General features: G+C 37.2%; 2 protein-coding genes across 5 annotated transcripts in view; one reads left to right on the top strand and one right to left on the bottom strand.

Moving 5' to 3' along the window:
- The first annotated feature begins 1,376 nt into the window (after positions 1–1,376).
- LOC129712395 (uncharacterized protein CXorf65 homolog) lies at positions 1,377–19,820 on the top strand. Of its 3 annotated transcripts, XM_055660792.1 has the most exons (7): positions 1,390–1,944; positions 4,375–4,461; positions 5,522–5,638; positions 6,116–6,190; positions 6,612–6,719; positions 7,318–7,404; positions 19,704–19,820. In XM_055660792.1, exons 1-6 carry the CDS (start codon positions 1,920–1,922, stop codon positions 7,398–7,400), a joined length of 495 nt encoding a protein of 164 aa, XP_055516767.1. In that variant the 5' UTR covers positions 1,390–1,919; the 3' UTR covers positions 7,401–7,404; positions 19,704–19,820. The 3 variants fall into 3 exon arrangements, with proteins under 3 accessions (XP_055516768.1, XP_055516767.1, XP_055516766.1); XM_055660793.1 differs by lacking the exon at positions 6,612–6,719 and having other exon boundaries at positions 1,377–1,944; XM_055660791.1 differs by lacking the exon at positions 19,704–19,820 and having other exon boundaries at positions 7,318–9,985.
- Positions 7,550–21,127, bottom strand: part of LOC129712394 (potassium-transporting ATPase alpha chain 2-like) — a 33,484-nt gene continuing 19,906 nt past the window's right edge. Inside the window, exons 5-16 of one of the 2 annotated variants that reach the window (XM_055660789.1) lie at positions 19,700–19,892; positions 19,094–19,269; positions 16,466–16,602; positions 15,292–15,442; positions 14,612–14,780; positions 14,274–14,428; positions 12,980–13,103; positions 11,637–11,782; positions 10,506–10,639; positions 10,048–10,149; positions 9,216–9,307; positions 7,550–7,685 (exon numbers count right to left, since the gene is read on the bottom strand). In XM_055660789.1, the coding sequence (XP_055516764.1) occupies positions 7,564–7,685; positions 9,216–9,307; positions 10,048–10,149; positions 10,506–10,639; positions 11,637–11,782; positions 12,980–13,103; positions 14,274–14,428; positions 14,612–14,780; positions 15,292–15,442; positions 16,466–16,602; positions 19,094–19,269; positions 19,700–19,892 (1,701 nt within the window). In that variant the 3' untranslated portion in view covers positions 7,550–7,563. Of the gene's footprint in view, positions 7,686–7,970; positions 8,111–9,215; positions 9,308–10,047; positions 10,150–10,505; positions 10,640–11,636; positions 11,783–12,979; positions 13,104–14,273; positions 14,429–14,611; positions 14,781–15,291; positions 15,443–16,465; positions 16,603–19,093; positions 19,270–19,699; positions 19,893–21,127 lie in introns of those variants that run through there. The other variant, XM_055660790.1, reaches the window with a different exon arrangement.

Genomic DNA, 21,127 nt, shown 5'->3' with positions numbered 1-21,127 from the left:
TGCTGTGTTTTTTAACTCTTTCACTGGCCTCTGAGATTCAGATTTCAATGTAATTTGAAGTTTAATTCCAATGTGGTGTATTTCCCTTTGTATTTGTTGATAATTGATTTCAGGATTAATGTTACCTTTTATTTGCATGTTTTATTCCCTTAAAACAATTGTCCAGCTACCACAGCCATGTAAACAAACCATGTTTCTTTGCCTGAATCACATAAACGCCAACTTACATGGTGCAAGAATGGTATGTAGAATGGTATCATATTTCTTTCTCTTGGATATCAAAGCTCAATTTGGAATTGCCACAGCAGTGAACTAAGACCAAACACCCACCCTCTTTCACAATCTTCCCCACAGTATTATTCTCCTTGTTCTGCAGTGTCCCTGTTTCCATTCTCTACCCTTTATAGAGTGTGCACCTTGCAATAGTCCCACCATTGGCAACATTGTTTGTTCCGCCATCAAAACTTTACACTCATGAGTTCTACCCCCAAATCACCCACTTCCAAATTTCACACTTTCAGTTTTCTCTTCTAACCATGTCCTTTTTAGATTATTGCCATTGGCTTATGCTGTCATGCTGCACATGGGACAGATACTTCAGAAGGTCTCCGACAACATGTGGTGAGTGGATTGAACCATGACTTGCAGAAATGAATGGTTTGGATTCTGCTGTTGCGTTGCAAATCAGTTTTGTCTGTCCAATTGCTGTGTGTAGACGGAAGCATTGCATACCAACATGATCTTTGTGAAGAGTTTGGATTCTGCTTGAAATCTTTTCCATACTTATTGGTCTGTTGGATTGTAATGTGGGGAGCCATATCCCTATGACAAAATGTAGTAAAGCTCACTGAAATAAATCCTGGTAAATGTGCTTGTACATTAAAATATCTTAGCAGCTACAATATCAGTCTAAGTAATCTAAATTTATTTGATATGTAATACATTTCAACTCTGCGATATTCTGTGCATTCTATGTGAATAGTATCAATTTGAAGATTTGTCAAAGCTTACTATAATAATTTTGAAAGGTTGCTTATCTTGTAAGATTTGATTGATTTCCTGTTGCAGCATAGACTGTTGATAGTTTGACAATAAAGAGAGACAGTTTTGGGCTGGTTGCCTCTTTCAGGTACATCTACTTGGGGTTATATATCATATATTCCAGATGCAAGTCATCAATTTTCTAATAATTTATTAAGAAAAGGACATTAATCTTTTTTGCTTTAGTCTTCTGAAAATATGTGCTTGTGTTCCTTCAGTTGTTGACACAAGAGCTGCGTAGTTTCCATTATACCCTTATCACAAAATATGTCAAGTTTAACAGATCCAGCAACACAGCACTCCCTTAGTACTTCACCAAAAGGTCAGCTCATGTCCTGGACTGTGATTTGAAGACATGATCTGCTGGAATAGTGGTAGTAACACAGAACTAAGGCAGGTATGTCAAGAAAATACAAGGAAAAGTGGGTATTAAATCATTTTTATTCTGTATGTGAAATAAATTCAAGTTCTGTCTGATCCAAGGAACGGAACAGAATGTTCCTTCATTTCATTCTAGTTAAAAGGCTTTCAACACAATAAAACACAACAAAAGCACTGAAGATTATGTTGACACACTAATGCTACTCAACAATGATGTTTTGCATTCCACATTAATTTCAAAAAGCTTACAGTAAATATTAGAACCATTGCTTGGTAATAGGTAATAGAATACCATATTTAATCTGACTTGCTCATTGAGTATGTTTTGCATCTGCTGAATTATTCATTTAATTGGTGTATGTTAGGAGCACACTGCAACATGCCCAGTCTTGCACTGCTGTTTGGAGCTGCACAAACACCACATTCATCATCAGGTGAATCAACTTGCAAAGTTTCAAAATCTTGTTACAATGTTTCCGCAGTGATACCAAAGTACCATGTTTATTACAGTGTTATATGGAGGTAAGTGTAAGAACTTTTATAACAGTCAAAATAATTGCCTCATTTTGTGACAATATCTTTAGCATTAAACATATAATACTCTAGCTGCATATGGTAACAGTTAACTAATAGATCAATAAAGTAGATTTAAATGTCTCTTCAAATTATTTCTGACTGTATTCTGCAATGTAGGTTGAGGAAGGAGCAGGAAAGGAAAGTCTCAAAAGAAACATAATATTGTCAGTCTACATCATTGTTTAGTTTATGTTTTTCTGCCATATATTGTGCTTTATTAATTTTTATAAATGTGATTTGTTGGTCCCAATGTTATCAATTGAAAGTAAAATTCGCCCACATTTTCTCTTCAGATAACGACACTACTAATTGCAACTGCTAACTTTAAAGTTTCAATTTAGTGCACATGAAGCCCCAGGACACCATGGGGAAGGTGCAACATTTCTGTATTAATACAAAAGGATTGAAAAGGAACAGGAAATGTTCCACTCACCTGCATTTCCCTTTGGATATGTTGGGCCATTTATTTTTTAAACTGCACCTTTACAGGTCAGAAGGTGATTTGCCTTTGATGGAGAAACCTGGACTTTGTTGGCAATGATCCAGACTCTGCTGAAGTTTTTCTGGCACGCTTGGAAAACTGAGGCAAGTGGACTGGCTGAGTACGACCCTGGGAAGGAACAGGGTGTGTGGCTCGATGGAGATACAAGAAACTGCAGATGCTTGAATCTGGAGCAACCAACAATCTGCTGGAGGATCTCAGCAGCTCTGTGGATGGAAATGAATGGTCGTATGCCGTCTAGCCCCTGCATCAGGGCAGAGGGGAGATAGCCAGTAGTAAGAGTGTGTGTCTCAGTTAGGAGCTGAGGTGGGTGAAGCATGGTGGATGAAGAAGTTGTGGATGGGCAGTGTGAAGATTGTGGGGCTGAGGGATAATGTCCAGAGGCAAATTACACTGGGATCGTAGAACTGGCTCCTCAAAAATGGTTCAAGCCGTGTGAAAGTGGGACAATTGTATGTTCTAAACTACAGTGATTGACTCTGTTTAGGTAATTATATAAAAGGATATGGAATCAAGGCAGGTAAATGAGTACACATCAAGATTAGGCTCAAATAACAGAATAGCCTTTTCCATTTCCTTTGTTAGCCTTCCTTCGTTGATGCAATACCTAGATCTTGTGCTGAATTATCGTCAGTATAGGGGCTAGGTCGTTCACAAATGGCTACTTTCTCACTTATAGTGAGAGCATTTCCAGTGCAGAATGCTAATCTTTGAATTCCATGCTCAGAGGGATGTCAGGACTTACAGCAGCTGAACAGAAAGCATTGATCAAATATCTTGCCCAGGCATGGAACTTGTGATTATCTGTTAAGCAACGCCCTTGAAGAACTATAAACTAGCGTGACACAAAGATGGGTAATAAATGAGATCGGAGGGAAAGGGTTTTTCATAGAGGCTGAATATGCAGCGCAAGCTAGCAGAGGAAGTATTGGAGGCATTTAAGCCAGTACTTGGATAGAAAAGCCAAAATGCAGGCAAATGGGATCAACATCGATTGTTGTCATATTTGTATGGACAAGAAGGGGCCTGTTTCTGTTTCCATGATTCTATGAAATGCAGGTTTTACTCATTATAGCCACATCTCATAAATGTTTTTTTTTATGTAACTCCAAAATGTAAAGGAGAACAAAGAAAATGTAATGCAACTTTGTAATAATCAGATAAAGTTCCACTTTTGAAAATGGACTGAACCAGGCTCGATTATAGCATTCAAAAAGGGGTTGCTGGATATCAGCTATTCATGGCTCACCACATCTTGGACATTCACAATCCAACACGTTTCCTGATGAATTGCACCATTCCCAGCAGTGGAGCAGTGACTTGCTGATAAATGGAACCAGATGCACTTTACATCCAGTCCACAGCCACATAACAACGATCATGAACAGAGACCTCATACATTTGACTAAGCTCACAATGCTGTGGATGGAAGTAAATGATTTATGTACATTCGTTTATTGAATTCACCTTTTTTGTTTGTATTTGACCTATCCTAATAATTTGTACTCATTAACTTTATTTTCTCACTTATTCAAGTTGTTTGAATAGGTTTTATAAATATCTTTGTGAAACCATTTTTGATGACCAGTGATCTGTCAGGGGCTTTCTGGGGGGGTGCGGTTATGACACACAAAGCCTTCTTAGAGCCTGTTCGCAAGGTACTTGTCGGTGTCAACTTGTTTAGGTAGGTCTTTGCCTTGAGAAAATGTGTAGGTGGGGACCATAGGCAGTGATACCAAATGGTAGGTTGGGTCCAGGACACTTTGGATCATTGTATTCTTTAGTTCAAAGTCACAATACTCTTTTGGCAGGAGGTAGGACCGGTCAGAATGTTTGTGATATTAACTTTGTAATCTTGTTTATGTACATTGCAGATAATGAACATGCTCTCTTCAATCCATACTGCAAGACCCAAATTTTATTGGACTACATCAAACAGAACTGTCATTATGAGACTGAAGGTAAGAGACATTATTAATTTTGCTCTAGGTCCAATTGTAGAGATATAAAGTGGACAGTCTTTGATTTTTTTTTAAGGCAATTTGTAGATGGATTCTTGATAGGCAAGGTGGAGAATAGAATGAGGAATTGAGGTTACAATCAGTGGGGCAGGCTTAGTCGACACATGATCTAATCTCGCTCCTAATTCACCTATTTATACGATGACACATCATCATGACCAATTAAGATATGGAAGGATGATATCATCAAATGAACCAGATAAGAAATTGCCAGAATTAGAAGCTTCCTCCGTAAAACATATCTGGTGATGCAGGAATACTGAACTGCAGATGCTGGCTAACCAAGGAAAGACACAAAATGCTGGAGTAGCTAAGTGGGTCAGGCAGCAGCTCTGATGAATATGGATGGGCAATGTTTCATGTTGAGACCCTGATATGTGATTTTTTTGGGTTGAACCCTTCAGACTGAAGAAGCTTTGACCCAAAACGTCATCAATCCATGCCCTGACCCGCTAAGTTACTCCAGCATTTTGTATCTTTCTGTAGCGAAGGAGATACTACCATCTACTAGTGAAGTTCCAGTGTAAGTAGAGCTGCATCATACATAATAAGCAAGTGAAATATTAGAGAGATTAAACCTGTAAATATAGAAAAGTGTTGTCTTCATGTTTATTTGTAGTGCTTTGTTTTCACCGTATTGAGGGAAAGAGATTTGGTAATCCTTTAGGAGAAAATGTTCCTTAATCAGGTATTGTGACCAAATTGTTATCAACTCATAGTCAGATTTTTCCAAAGGTGGCTTTGGATCTGGAAGCACATGTTAAATCTGCTTAAAGGCAAGTATTTCTTATTAAATGACTACACAGCTAGAAAAGTGGTATTGTGAATGATAGGATAAATGAGATGAAGGAAATGGATTGTTGTGATGTAGGGTTAAATAAAAGCAATGCAAGATCATTAGAAATGATTCATTTGTAGACAGAAATTAGTTATGGAGGAAATCAATGTCATAGCTGGTTATTTTTGCCAATAACAAGCTTCTGTTGCACTTTTATTTCAGCTGAGATTGATCTAGCAGATGAGAATGGAGAGGTGAAAAATCTATTACTAAACCAACATTCGTACTCCTCTGATATCTTGACTGGAAGGGAGGTCTATGTTCTACTTGGTGTGAACAGTAAGTTAGTTCCTCAAAAGAAAAGGAGTAATTATGGGGCAAGAATGGGTAAGTTTACAGTTACCAAAGCAAAATGGAAAAAAAATGAACATTCATTTCAGATCAGATTGCTGCTGGTCACACAGGATCTGATCACGTGAAAACAGAAAAAGCAGCAATAAAAGAATGAGTGATAGAGAGGGATAAAAAAACAACCAATGCTTGCAAACTGACATTGCATTTAATGTAAACCAATGCTACAAAGCATAACCCTGGTTAAAAAAAAATCATTATTTCATTCGTTGATCGTAAACTGTAGATGAATCTAGCTTTTTATGAAATGTACATAGTGACAGTGATGGCATATAGCGTCTGGGGACCCCACTCATCTCTGACCCTCGCCATCTGGACTGGAGGACATAGAAACATTTAAGTACAAATCTCTATGTTTTAGTAAAAAGTTTTTAAAGTGGTTGTGTATACTTTTATATCTTCCAGGGCCTGTCAGTCCCTCCAAACCAACATATACACCTTTACTGAACAATAATAATATTGTCACACCAAAATTCTTAGGTAAGTCAAAAATATCTCAGTTTTTCAGGTTCCAATCCGAAACGTCACCTATCCTTGTTCTCCAAAGATGTTGCCCAAGCACTTTGTGTCCTTCCGAGTTTTTAGTTCAATGCATGTGGAATGAAGAAAGCAACTCTATTTATCAGTGTACAGAATGAAAGTAATAGAACAAATTTAGTCATGTATGGGATCAATGTACCTCATATACCAGTGGCTGTAATTTATACTGTATTTCTGAGATCCACAGCATTACTGACGAAGCAATAGGTTCCCCCATTTGTTTGTTGTTTGTTGTTTGCAAAAAATACTGAGGTAGAAAAGAATAATTAATTGATTTTGAGACGCTGGCTTAAGGCCTCTGTTTCACTCACCCTTTGTTGAATACAGATTTACCTCATCTATTGATCTTCTTTTCCTGAAGCTAAACTAGGAATCCGGATGGATTCTCGAGGTCAGTCCCGAGGAAAAGCAAAACGGCTGCACAAGATATCTTCTTCACCATCTTCCTCCATTGCATTCAGGACAGATGGTAAGAATCTTAATAAGCTACAGTTAAAATGCAGTTTTCATAGGAGCCAAGTTTATGCGTTCCAGTTTCTGGAGCAGTGCTTCAACTTGGAACCTTCTAACTTGTTGTAAGTCTGTCAGTATTGATCCAAACCTGAACTGAGGAAAGCTGTCATGCGCATCCCACCTGTCAAGGCTTGAGAGTTTTGCCTGTTTCCCTTTTGTTTTTTCAAGACACACACCCTTGTTCACATTCCCCTGTTTTGTCGACAATTCAAAATGATTATTATTCCATAATTGTTTGGCATTGTAATATTTAAGCCACGATTTAACCTGCAACTCTATTTGTATCCTCTCTCCATAGCAATATTGCCATCTTGGAATGTTAATGATGATCATAGAAACATGCTTGTAGATTTTAATTTCATGTATGCATTTTGTGTTCTTTCAAAATGTAGTTTGAAAGTCACAGCTGAATTAACGGATTTAAAACCTCCTGTATGCCAATCAGGCTTGAAATATAGACAAACACGCATAGTAAAAGTTCTTGTAGCTTTGTGTTGTAGATTTAGTACTCCTTTTCTGTTTGGTAATACTCTGCTTCACGATTTGTTTATCAGGTAAACACAGTGCTTCACCTCAAGGGAGACATAAATATACCTTATTACCTCACACAGGGAAGCATGTGAGGCACTCTACTTAACAATGTAATTTGCATTTAATCATTTATTAAATATTATTTAAAGCAATTCCACTTATTTTCAAAGTGTGCTGATTTTTTTTTTTGTCTAAGCTGCTAACTACCAGACTTGGAAATTGATGAAACAAATTGCTCTATTAATAATCAAATGTTTTTTTTACTGATGTCACAAAACAATTAAACAAGCACTGGGTATTTTACAATGACAGTAGCAACAGGTATGTTCTCTTTTAGTTATGTTTCTGCTTCTCTCTCCAAATTGTAGAATGCTTGGTTTATTCCACGATCCTGTGAGTAGAAGCACATATGCAAAGCTCTATTGATTCATTGTGACCGACTTAATAAGGTACAGATCAGCTGAAAACCCACGCATGATTTATTTCATATTTAATTAATTTCTGCAAAGTGCTGGGATATGATTGGATGAGAATTTTTTTACATTATAATGCTAGACCTGAATTACTACTAGAGAACAGGCAGGGAAGTAACCAGCAACTGTTTGGTATTTTCTAAAGTGTAAAATACCAACACTTTCTGCTCTCCAACAGTTATATAGAAGTAAACCTCTGCATGGAATTATTGCTTCAACAGTAATTCTTCACTCTTCTACCTGCTTGGCCGTATCTGCTGACTTGACTTGCATTTGGAGCCACACGCAGGGTTGTAAGAGTCGCAAGTCAACCTTCAATAGTACATGTTCCTGTCCCACCAACCTGTAATGATCATATTGCTCTCAATCAATGCACATTTTAAGAACTCGCTAATCCTTTAATTCAGCATTAAATGCATTAAAGGATTTTTTTTGTTGCCCAACAAAATCTCAAGTTTTAGAATCACATCTACACTCTCATCCCACGATGGATGTGATTAAAATTCCTGAGTGAAATGAAAATGCCCCTAAAAGCATGTGATAAATGATAGCCCTGTTCCTTGTAAAACTTAGCACTAAATGCCTACCAGAAGAAGCTAGATTCCTAGTGACCCCATGACCACTCATTCCATTTCAAGTAGTGAAATGTGGGTGAGACCATTCATCATCAGACGTGCACCTTTCTTCGTTTTAGAAGAATAAGCGATGATTTCTTTAAATGGACAATATTCTTCCAGAACTTGACCAGTCTCAAAATTAAGATTTGGTCTTTCAGGGCAGTGATGAGTAGAACCTACTTCAGCCAGAGGTTAGAGACTCTATGCAATACGCCACCCAATGTGGCTATGGAACCTCGGTTACTGGTAAATTCATGATAGAGATCAATAGATTTTTGGATGTTATAGAAATCGAGGAATATGGGACTAATACAGTAAACAATCAGCTGTCTTCTTAGGGTCAGAGTTGTGCAGCACATACAAGTTGGTTCATCTTGTTTTTCTGAAAATCTACCAACTTTCCCCTCGCTTAATAGAAACATGCAGTAGACTTTCCAAATAATAAAATCACAGCAGCATAGACAAAGTATTGGCCAATTTTCATAATGTGCCTCTTGACATGAAATATTTTATGGAATCTATAGAAGAACAAACTTTAATAGATTTTAAGATCAAACTATCAAATGCCATTTTGTAAGGGGCTTCTTCAATGGCTGAACAGAAGACTGGATCTGAATTGCAAGCACCAAGACTATACCCCTCCCCCCCATTTGGGATTTCTGATTTTCAGCTAATGATGAAAATGTGTGACTAATTTAGAGAAAAGTTTTGTACAAAATTTTAACTCAGTTTTATTCAAATCGCCCACCCCATCCATACTTTACCATGTTAATTTGTTATTTGTACTAAAAGTAGTTTTAAGAATGAGAACTAAACTTTAAAAAGACTTACTTCCAGGATATCTGCGAATGAAGTATTTACGAATTTCATCATATACAAAAATTACAATGGCAAAAGGCAAGGCCACAAACCAGTACTGAACCCTGCCAAGAATAAAAGCATTTATTACATGAAGGCATTTCTAAGATAATAGTTCATATTTAATAGCAACTTAAATACTGTCATCTAATCATACTGTGCTTATTGATTAGCCTCAAATATTGAAAACTGGTTTGTTTATCCTATACAAGATTATTTTTGGATTTGAAGAGCACTGTTTCTAATTCTACAGATGTTACTGTACATATTTACACCACTCCATGGTAAGACTGTACGATATATATACACAGCTAACAATCTGTTTCTTTCCCATATTTATAGATTTTATCAACTGTTAATCTCATGTTTTTAAAGATTGGAGTGCCTTTCATACTATTATGTCTCATTACATCTGCTTTTTCCCAACTGGCTTGTTTAAAAATCTCAAATCAGCAGCCCCATTCCGTTATCAATTATATCATGTACTTTGCATGAAAATAAAATGTTAAGATCGCTATAGCATTTTGGGGGGAGTGAGTATAACAAGAAATAACAAAAAAAAATTATTTCCTTAAGAACTTTCTAAACTTACAATCTATATTATTTACATTTATTTTAACCACTTTGAATTTAAAATGTTCTGTTTTAAAAGGAAGCTATGCATGGAATTAGGTTCCTGCAAAGTTTGACAAAGCATTGTTTAAACATGAACTATTGGGTGTGAGCCTCATAGCTTTTTGATAATTAAACAGTGTCACAGGAGCCCCCAGTGTCGTCCAAAATAATATCAGTATTCATACCTCACCTGAGAGGAGTAAAATGAAGGCTGTCTACCATCCCAGGGATATAGCAAAGGAGGACGGCAATGCCAATCTGAGAGAGAAGACCTATCCACAACATTTTATTTCTAGAAAATATAAATAAGTAGATATAAATATTTAAGAAAGGTGCCTGCTTCACCCATTTAATGTCCCAATTCTATTCCCAGAGTACAGGTTCATGATGTTGTCCATTTTAGTCAATGGTGTGATGCATTGCCTACTACCAATGCCCAACCATTGTTTAAATAAACAATACTGAAACAATTCGGACTGAAGCAGTAATTGCACAGTTTACCAATAAATCCCACGTATACCACCAGATTCACCATTCAGAAATGAGTTCCTTTTTGCACCCACCTATCCTCAAGATTTACAGTTCAACAATTGAGCAGTTTGATTTAATGTTTGATGATAAAATAGTACAGAAAATCAAATGACATACCCAAATATTCCCTGCTGGAAAATAGAATTCCGCCGGGTTTTACGTATAATTAAATCAGCAAGTTGTTCAATAACTATCCCAACAAAGAAAGCTGTGTAACAGGTCCACTCCACGTACAACCTCTGCTGAAATGTCTAGAAGAAACAGAATTGAACCGTCACAGGCGTGTTCTGGGTAAAAGTAAAACTCTATCTAGCACTCTGGCCGCCTTCCCTTTTGTTCCCTCCTGACACTCCCTTCATTCTGCATGTTAAAGCTCATTACATTTCTATTTTTTTTTCTGTTCTGATGAAGGATTAGGAACCTGAAATGTTACCTCTTCCTGCACACACACTACCTGATTAAAAATGTTTACTTTTTTGTTAAATTCCATTTTCAGTAGTATTAATCAAATGGTACTTGAGTCAAAAAGTATTTCTAAAACTTGTTTAATGACCAGAATCAGAGGAAAAATAAACTTGATTTTGGGTCGAATTGGAGATCAAGAGGTTTTTGGACTCAAATATATTTGTAGGATGTGAGGGATAAAAGGAAAGAGCTCAAGGAACACGATCAGTCATAATCTTATTGAATGGTGAAGCAAGTTTGAGTGGTGAAATGACCTACTCCAATTACTAAAGTTCAGAATAACCCTATTCCCACAGCTGCAAATGTTCAAGAACAATGTTTGTGGACTAGGGTGGTGGAGTGATAGAAGATTACCCTCTGGAGTATGCACTAAGCATATGATGTCATACCATTTTTACATGTTGAATGCTACCACAATAATTAGTTTCCATTGACTTCAATAAAACCAGACCAGAAGTGGAGTTCAACCTGCATTCAATGCCACATTTGGGGCATTCAACAGAAGATACATTTCTAGAGCAAGCAGTTCACGATGTAGGCAGAATTAAACATCCGCATTGGTGTAACAGAGAAACACAAAACCGCATAGGTTGAGATGTAAAGCTAAGTTCCTTCACTGTGCTTGTGCAACTTAATCTCACCTTTCAACCAAAGGGGCTTTAAAGTTACACTTACAACTGTTATATATGTCTACACAACAGTAACCACACTTCAGAAGGAGTGCGTATAAATTTAAATACTCAGACAAAAGCTTCACAATGATTCATTTAGCAAAATTCATACCCATTCTTGTCCATAGCTGTCCTCAACATCATTATTGGTGGCATCTTCCCAAGGTACACGTATGCCAATAATCCTTGATGGAAGCCAGCCTTGTTCTGCCAAGACAGTGAAGTAACAGAGAAATCCTCCGAATGACTGTGTCACACCTAGATGTTCAGGTAGAAATAAATAACTTCATATCCATTCACATAGCTGAAGATCATATGAAAAAATATTAAACTGGATTAGGCTCATGGACAAAGTAGGAGTTTCTTACTTCTTTAAATTATAAGAAAAATACAGTCATACAAATATTTATCAACAACCCCTGCCCAGAACGTTCTGGAATACAAGCTATAAATTCACCTTTTGCAGAATACCGTATGCCAATAAATGTAATGGTTGGTTGCACGTCTTGGCACGATAGTGATACATCCATCACATTGATTGCCAGAATAAGCCTTACTCATGAAATAGCTGTGAAAGGAAATTGAGTAGCTAATTCATCTGCCCAGTCTTTGCTGGTGTCAACGCTGGCAAAGATGCCTGATGATGTTGACATTCAGAAACATTGAAAAACTAAAACATTAAAATGTAAATGTGTAAATTACTTAAGCACCTACTTGATTTTGCTTTTATGCTTTTGATTATTTGATTTGAAAAATATACATCCCTTGTACCCTACAACCTTTCCTTTCCAATCAAATGCATGGACTCAATGGCACGAGGTTTGTAATTCCCATATGAACATTTATGAGGCTGGAATAATGCCTGCAATATATTGCAGAGATACTAGCATTTTCTATCCTATGTATTTTCAAATAATCATTTTCATTATGGTTTGGTATTGTTGCATGCTGTTTTACATTATGGTCAGATCAAGCTTTAAGCTTTATATTCCTTTTATAAAAAGGAGTATACCATTCATGGTTATCATAAATGGACTGTATTCAAATGTTTAACTCAATTCTAGTCATCCAGCTTTGATCCTTATCGTGTGTCAAACTCAAACATACAAAATCCATTGATCTATTGTGAAAAAGTGCTTCCTGACTACACTCTTAAATAGCCTCACTGTTCTTTCATCAGATAACGTTTTTTCCCCTCTATCCATGCTTCAAAATTCTTTTGTTTTAAGAATCTCAAATAGATCCCGTTTCAAAAATGTAAAGGAATACAATTATATTTTCCTAATTGAGTGTTTTTAAATGGGTCATGCACTCTTGTGTCCACCTCATTCTGCACAACTCCTTAAAGCTCAAGCAGGGAAATGGGTGGAAGTCAGACCTGCTATTCCCAGTTCCCACTCCAGCAAACATGAATCTGCATGTAAGGTAACTAACTGGTGAAGTTTCAGTACTCACCAACTTGAAGATATGAATAAGAAGCAAGTTGCAAGTTGACTAGCCGATCTCTACCAGAGACTCTTGGATGGACATTCATTATATCTCTTTCTGCTCTCTCATAAGCCAGAGAAATAGATGGAATCTGTCAATGAGGCAACAAGACTAAACAATAAACTAACCTGAATCTAATATTTTGAAAAATATGTAGATGGCAATGATGACCAGAAGTACTTAGTCGACACAAATTCATGTATTTTGCATCATGGGTTCAAGTACATACTTAAAGAATTCAAGTAGAGATTTTCTCGACTAAATACTTCTGGTCATCACTGCCATCTACATATTTTTCGAAATATTAGATTCAGGTTAGTTTATTGTTTAATACATCAGGGAACATGAAATTCATTGTTAATGTGAAGCTCACAGAATAACCTGTATACATATGGCAATGATTAATACCACAATAAATAAGAGTTCAATACAGCAGAATGGTGCACATCGTAACACACCGTGAAGATGAACGGAATGGAAGGAGTGTGCATACGTGGGGCTTTGTTTGCCTATTCAAAACAGGCATGAAAAGCATTACGTTCATCCTGCAGAGGTGCATCATTGGCAGAGATCAATCCCAACTTCAGATTTCAATTTGTGATGGTATTCAAACCCTGCCACAGTCGTCTGGCATCTACTTAATTAAGTTGAGCCTCCAACTTGGCTTGGGAGTCTCTCTTGGCATCCCAACACCCTTGCAAGATTATACTTGACCGTCTTGTACACTGCGGGATCATCCTTCTTGAAAGCTCTAGATGTGGAAGTTAGCAGAGAATGAATCTCCTTTTTTAAAGGTTATAGGTTATGGTAGACCTTAACTTGTCTTTGTTAGAATATAGTTGTCAATGCATTACTTCATTAAACTGGTAACGATTAAGGTATATTCAGTCAGGTTGGATGAAATGAAGTGGTCTTGAACATGTTTCAGTCCACCGACTCAAGGCAGATCTGATGTAGCCCCTCACGTCCATAGATGACTGCTGTATTATTTAATTAGAGTGTATAACAAAACCCTATCACCCCCTGAAAAATATTTGAAGTTTGGGTTAGAGTTCTTTTCTGCGTGGACTGAACATAATGATAAATTAAATCTCCATAGAAATCATAATGTAGTGTTAAAGGGAAAATCTAACTTCGAACGAAACTCAAGATGCTCATTATTTTTGTGAATGACTAATAACAAGCATTAATTGATGGAATGACGTTAAAAAGACACACAAAAAGCAGCATAACTAATTACAGATCATTTGTAATTACTTACAATATCTGTACCCAAGTCAATGAGGAGGATGGTAATTGTACCAATGGGAAGGGGTATACTGGCAATGGTATAAACAAGGAATGGACACAATTCTGCCATGTTTTTGGTCAGGGTGTAAGCAATTGCCTTCTTCAAATTGTCAAAAATCAGACGACCTTTGGAAACATGAAACAAATTTGGCAATAAATATAGCAGACTGACTTGTATATTTGCAGATATCTTGCTCACTCTTGTTAGCAGCATTTATTATTTGGATGTTAGATCAATAAGAAATTAATTACTCAGTTTAAAAGCTTATCTCATTTGTAATAATATTGTGATACTGTCATGACTTGTACCTTCCTCCACTCCAGTGACTATTGAGGCAAAGTTATCATCCAGTAGAATCATGTCTGCTGCATGTTTGGCTGCATCAGAGCCTGTAATTCCCATAGCTATTCCAATATCTGCTTTCTTCAGAGCTGGTGCATCATTCACACCATCCCCTGTCACTGCCACAATGGATCCCTGATTTTACAAAGAAGAATCTGATGAGAATACCAAGTAACCAGATGGACTGAAGTTGAAAATCTCTATAAAGCTCCGAGTTTCTTAGTCTAAATGACAAAAGCATTGACAGTAGGGGCAATACTTTTCAGAATTCAGAATTTCACATCAAAACAAAAAAAAGACACAGTGACTGACATTCCCAAGTAAATGCCACAGAATAAACACCACAAATAGAAATATGATGAATTGTTCAACTACCTTGAAGTTAGGGCACAAAATGTGTCTTTAAGTCACAGAACCCACTTGTTTTTCTTCCAGTATTGCTGTGGGATATGTTACATCACATCAAACAGGCATATATATTAATGCCTTATCTGAAAACTGGTAACGGCAACAGTTCTGCTCACTCTGATGTGCAGTCTAGGGCGTGATGTGGGTTCCATAGATACGTACAAGTTGGTACCACACTGGCTTGGAGGTGAAAGTTCTATCACTGCTCCAAACTAGTTGTTGTTTAACACAAAGTTACCTGTCTTTGGCAGGCTTCAACAATAAATAGTTTCTGTTGAGGTGAAGTTCTGGCAAATACTATTTCAGTGTAGCTCATCAAAACGTCCTTTAAGAACTCAGGAGTCATGTCTTTGACTTCAGAACCATTTATAACAGCAGCCTTGGCTTCCCTGCCATTCAAAACATAAAGAACAAATACACCAGTTATATTAAATTGCATTTTAACATACATTCCCAAATCATAAAATCTATGGAAATTTACAGTTACTTTATATGTTATGCTTGTCAACTGCATCCACTTTCAAATTGCTCTTGCAATCAGTACAAAATATGTACAATAGACTTGAAAATTTCCCTGTTCAAGAGACTTTCATTGTGACCACTATAGAGAAGTTGCTTAGACTGGTCAGTTCTCTATGTCTCTGTAAGGAACTTAAAAACTCTACACCAGCACCTCATCATTCTGGATTAGGCAATTAAGCATCGACATGCAGTATGGAAACATGTCCTTTGGCCCACCGAGTCCATGGCAACCATCAGGACCCATTTACTCTAATACTACACCAATCCCATTTTATCTTCCCCATATTCCCCTCCGCTCCCCCAGATTCTACCACTCACCTACAAGTAAGGGGCAGTTTATAGTGGCCAAGTAATCTACCGACCAGCATGTCATGCAGGAAACTGGTGCACTGGAGGAAACCCCACACAATCAGAGAGAGATCTTGCAAAGTCCTCAATACCCAAAACTGAACCTGCTCATTTCAGCTGTGCCTCTGAATACACCTTAGAATACACCAGACATAAAAACAGCCTTATGTTTTATCCCATCCTTGTGTATTAGCCTCCCGCCAGTGGAATTATTCGCAGATCCAGCTGCTAACCCTTGCGTGCTGCACTCCCAACAAGGAGCTATGTTGGCTGAGAGGTCAGGTTAGATTCTGTTGTTTACAATGCTGTAGACCTTTGTCCATCAACTCCTACCACACCCTTGCATGCTGGTAGTATGATTATCCATTTTACTTCTTCAGTGAAACGTTTTAACATAGTTAATTAGAAGTACAAAAAAGATGCATTCAGATATGTAAAATGAGCGTCTGGCATATTGATTTTGCAGTACAATTCCTACTATCACTAAATCTCTATATGAATAATGAAAAATCTTTGCCTTAACACAGATTACTTCAAACTACCTTTTATTCACTTGACTGACTGAAACATTAAGACGCTTTGCAATATCTTCCACTGTCTCATTATCAGCTGAGATAATACCAGTACTCTTTGCTATAGCCATTGCTGTGATCGGGTGATCACCAGAGATCATAATTACCTGTTGGGAACGTAAAAACATGAATTGGTAACAACAAATAATAATCGGATTCTTATTCAAGGATTTCCAATAACTCACACATTGACAATTTGATTTTACATTTCTACAAAATCCTGCATGAAATTAAATACAAAAATAATTACTAAATTTGGAATAAGAATAAAATGAACAATTTTGGTGGATCTTCTACCATTTTATCCAATTTCTTTTAAAGCAGAACTGTCTATTTATTGTTTTTCTATATTCAATATCCAAATATGTTCTCAGGACTTTCCCAGGGAGGTTTATACCCAAGTTCATCTGTTACACTGGTGGGGTTTACAAAAAATTTCAAATGAGAAATAAACTCCTCAATTTGAGCTTCAGTAGATGTTCCTACAGCTGATGATATAATTAGAGTATAGGGTGGCACAGTAGCGCAGTGGTAGAGCTGCTGCCTCACAACACCAAAGACCCGGGCTTGGTCCTGGCTATGGGTGCCATCTCTGCGGAATTTGCACATTCTCCCTGTGACCATGTGGGTTTCCTCTGAGTGTTTCATTTTCCTCCAACATCCCAAAGACGAGCAGGCTTCTGTAAAATTGCCCCCTAGCGTGAAAGATGTGAAAGTGGGATGACATGGATCTAGAGTACAGGTGATCAATGGCCAGTGTGGACTTGGTGGGGCAAAGGGCCTGTTTCCACGCTGTATCTAAACTAAAGATACAGCGTGGAAAAACTGAAACTGTATTTTCTTAATGTCTACCTTTTCTCTATGAACAAGAGCCATAGTCTGGTTGTTGGGAAATATTTGTTGACAAATCAGCCTTGACAGGTTTTCAATGAATGTGACAGAAATGAATCTGCAATGAAGACACAGTATTATTCCGTGTACAAGTTTTGCAATATCTTTTACCCTCACTGCTGAAAACCAGCTTCAAATGCCTCTTAAGGCTTTAGCTGCTGATCATTTTATTGAAGGAAAGAACCTGAAGCTCAGAACAGATCATCTCAAATCTCTGTTTAATTTTGATAAACTTCTATAATGGTAGACATAATTTATTTTATAAGAATGAGATAGGTTTGTTTTATTTAACTTGTTAATCATAAAAGCAGTTCTTAAAACAAAACCTTGCCAAAGTGTCAAATAACATTCTTTGCAACTTAGGGTGTGGAAAATATTCCCCTTACATTCTTCTCCACAAAATTGCAGCCTTAAACACAGTTCATCTTGCCATCTCCTCCTCTTCCCTCACTGCCCCAATATCTTTGTTTCACAATTCAGCCGGACAGTCCTTCCCTCTTACTCCTAATAACATTTTGAAATAATTGTGATTCCTGTTTCTGCACCATTACCCCTAGATTGCTTCAACGATGTGTCTTTCTATTTTTCAATCACATGATACCCCTCCATGACAACAGTCAAACTCACAGTATCAGATTTGGCAAGTGCAGGGGTGACAAAAAGCTGAGCCACCCACCTCTTTGATTTTGCTGAAATCCAGTATTGGATGAGCAGAAATACATTAAAAAAAAATAACCATTGTGTTTAACCCTCCCCACCATAATCATAGGTTTCTAGCCTCCACTCCTATCACTGGATAGTGTCTGAAATTAAAACCAGTTCAGTCACAGTAGTGATGCTGAGTTTTCATCCACATTTTGCTCCAATTGCCTATTTCTACTTCTGTAACATATTTGGCTCTGCTCCCCATCAACCCATCAGCTAGTCATAATCATCCATGCCTTTGTTAGGTCTGATCTTAAGTGCTCTCCAGTGCATTAGCACAATGTCAATGATCATAAAATATCAAAGGCAGAGAGCTATCTGCAGCTGCCATTATATTGCACAATAAGTGTTACTGACAGGAGGCAGCTTACTCCCACACAAAAATCTTGCAGCACCAAAGGTAAATTATGCAAATTAATGTAGAATTGCAAACTTTAAAATGACTATTCACTTAACTAAACCTGTTTTTTCAAAGCATAAGTGGTTCATTTACAACTTTATTTCAGATTAACTCTGGAAGATACAATTGAATTTGCTCCCATCACTCTTCCATGCAAGACCTTCAGATCACACTATACACCCTTACTTTTCAATGCCAATTCTTTTATATATTCCTTTCAGGCTGATCAGCCAGAAGCACCAATTCTCTTAATTTTCTCTGGAACATCAGAGATTGAGGGGCGACTTGAGAGAAGGATGTTGAATTATGAGAGGTATAGTTAGGGTACAAAGTCAGACCCCTTTTACCCCAAAGAGTCAAAACTAGAGGGCACAGCTGTAAGGTGAGAAGAGGCAAGTTTAAAGGAGATGTGTCAGCCAAGTTTTGAAAAATGTCAAACACTTGGAGTAGTTGGTGCAAATCAAATATGATTTAAAAACTTTGGATGGTGCCAAAAGTTTAGCAGATCCAACATTACATTATTCTCATTGAGATAGTGCAAGTTAATTCAAAGGAAAGATGATACTAATATTGGATGAAAATGTAACAAAAATCAAACGTACTTTGATTCCCGCACTTCGGCATTTGAGAACTGCATCTGGGACACTCGAGCGGGGTGGATCAATCAAAGACAAGAGGCCAACAAAGCACAAATCAGAGATTGGGAAGTTCCTGTTATCCGAGTCAAATATGTACAAGTCTGGATATTTGTCCCTTGGTAAATAATGATGGCAAAATCCTAGAAGAATTAAAAATAGTCAGAAACTCACGCATTATATGAAAGACTAATTATCAAAAATCGAGTTAATCACAAATGAACTAAACATTTAGCTAATATAATCTTAGCAGACTTAAAGCAGTAAATTGCAAAACATTAAAAATCTATTTTGAGAAACTCTGAGATATATTAGAAAGTCAGGAATCAGGCATAAAATTCAAATTAACACATTTGGCTTGTGAGAAGCACCAGTCGGCTTATAGATCCAATTAATTAAAAAACAAATGTACTATTAGTGAAATTACTTCAGAAAACGTGTAAAGTTAAGGTTTCATTTTAGTCCATCTAAGATGCCTCAAAAGGTACTTTAATAATGCAAAAATATAAATGTCCCGAGTGTGATGTGGAGTTTACTCACTCCTCAGATTAATGCATGCTGTTGTTCTCTTACCTAGAACCCTCTCGCCCAGTCCTCCAAGTTCAATATAAGCTGTCTGAATACCATCTATCTCGGCAGCATTCAGCAGGACTTCCCTGCCCTGCAGCATCACGGTGGAACAAGACTCCAAGATACGCTCTGGTGCTCCTTTCATTACTAAGAGAAGGCGTTTGTCATATGGATTGTTGGTCTTATGAATGGAGAGCTAAAAATCAAAGTGCATCCAATAAACATGTCAGCCTAAAGGTTTTGTATCATATTTCTCACAATACAGAGAAATTCCACCAGTCCCATTATCCCATTCATTTCCATGGAACCAGGTCTCTATCTTATACCCATCAACTCCATCCTGATTCGTCCACTACACAGCTGCATTGGGGGCCATTTGCAGTAAACAATTATCCTGCTGGCTAGCGTGTCTTTAGGATGAGAGGAGAGACTGGAACACCACATGGGAAACTCACGGGCACAGCGACAACAAGCAAACATGACACTGTTAATACCCAAAGTCAGGATGACACCAGGACCACCAGGGCTATAAGGCAGGGCTGCTAACAGATGCCATGCATAGTATGTGTCTTTTATGAACTACATATTCCATTGTACATCATATTGTAAAAAGACCTGGGTGATGTTTGGGCATAAAATGCCCATAATTGATTCAATTTTATTTATGCTCATCCATCAAACCTACACTCCAAACATATCTCCACGTGCAAAAAGTAAACAACATCTCCAGATCTATTTACTTGGAGAAATAGTTCATAACAAGGGCAGGCTCAGCAAGAAACCATTGTTCTTCTGCAGTTTTCTAAAGCACGTCTGTTATTTAGTTTCTAATAAATATTGTGCATGCATATACTTTTAAGAACTATGTTTAACATGTGGTATGACTTTGCATACATTGTTGCATTAACATTAATGTTGGATCATTGTTGTTCAAGGACATTTCACTAGAATATTTGGTGGTACACAAAAAAGCTGGAGAAACTCAGCGGGTGCAGCAGCATCTATGGAGCGAAGGAAATAGGCAACGTTTCGGGCCGAAACCCTTCTTCAGACTATTATATCACTATCAATATCAATATCACTAGAATATTTATTGTATTTGCTTGCCATCATCCTCACTGCAAGCAACTCAATATTTTCTTTATCTCTGTTACATTTTGCACTATCTTTGCAGGTTCCTAAACGTGTTTTCCCAAATATATATGAATTTACATGAATGATAATTAAAAACATTAAATCTTGCACAAAACAAAACACATGATATAGGTTCAGCATTCTCCATATATCATGAATGATCATGGTCATTTGCACTCTTCCTGTGTGACAAGATTAAACATGACTGGCAACAACTGACAAGAGACAGGAACTCCGGGTCAAAGTATTTTACTGAGTGTGAGAATCTTTGATCATTCTTAGATAAAGTAGACACAG

This window comes from Leucoraja erinacea, chromosome 32 (assembly GCF_028641065.1).
Source record: "Leucoraja erinacea ecotype New England chromosome 32, Leri_hhj_1, whole genome shotgun sequence".
NCBI classification, from domain to species: domain Eukaryota; kingdom Metazoa; phylum Chordata; class Chondrichthyes; order Rajiformes; family Rajidae; genus Leucoraja; species Leucoraja erinaceus.
The sequence above is the reverse complement of the archived record's forward strand: the minus strand, read 5'-3'. Positions and strand labels throughout refer to the sequence as shown.

What these genes read in the sequence shown, in the direction of transcription:
- LOC129712395 (XM_055660792.1), top strand. Translation starts at nt 1,920, where the DNA reads ATGTTTATTACAGTGTTATATGGAG. An exon ending in TGTTCTACTTGGTGTGAACA is followed by an intron (nt 5,639 to 6,115) that starts GTAAGTTAGTTC and finishes TATATCTTCCAG; the next exon opens with GGCCTGTCAGTCCCTCCAAA. An exon ending in CATTGCATTCAGGACAGATG is followed by an intron (nt 6,720 to 7,317) that starts GTAAGAATCTTA and finishes TTTGTTTATCAG; the next exon opens with GTAAACACAGTGCTTCACCT.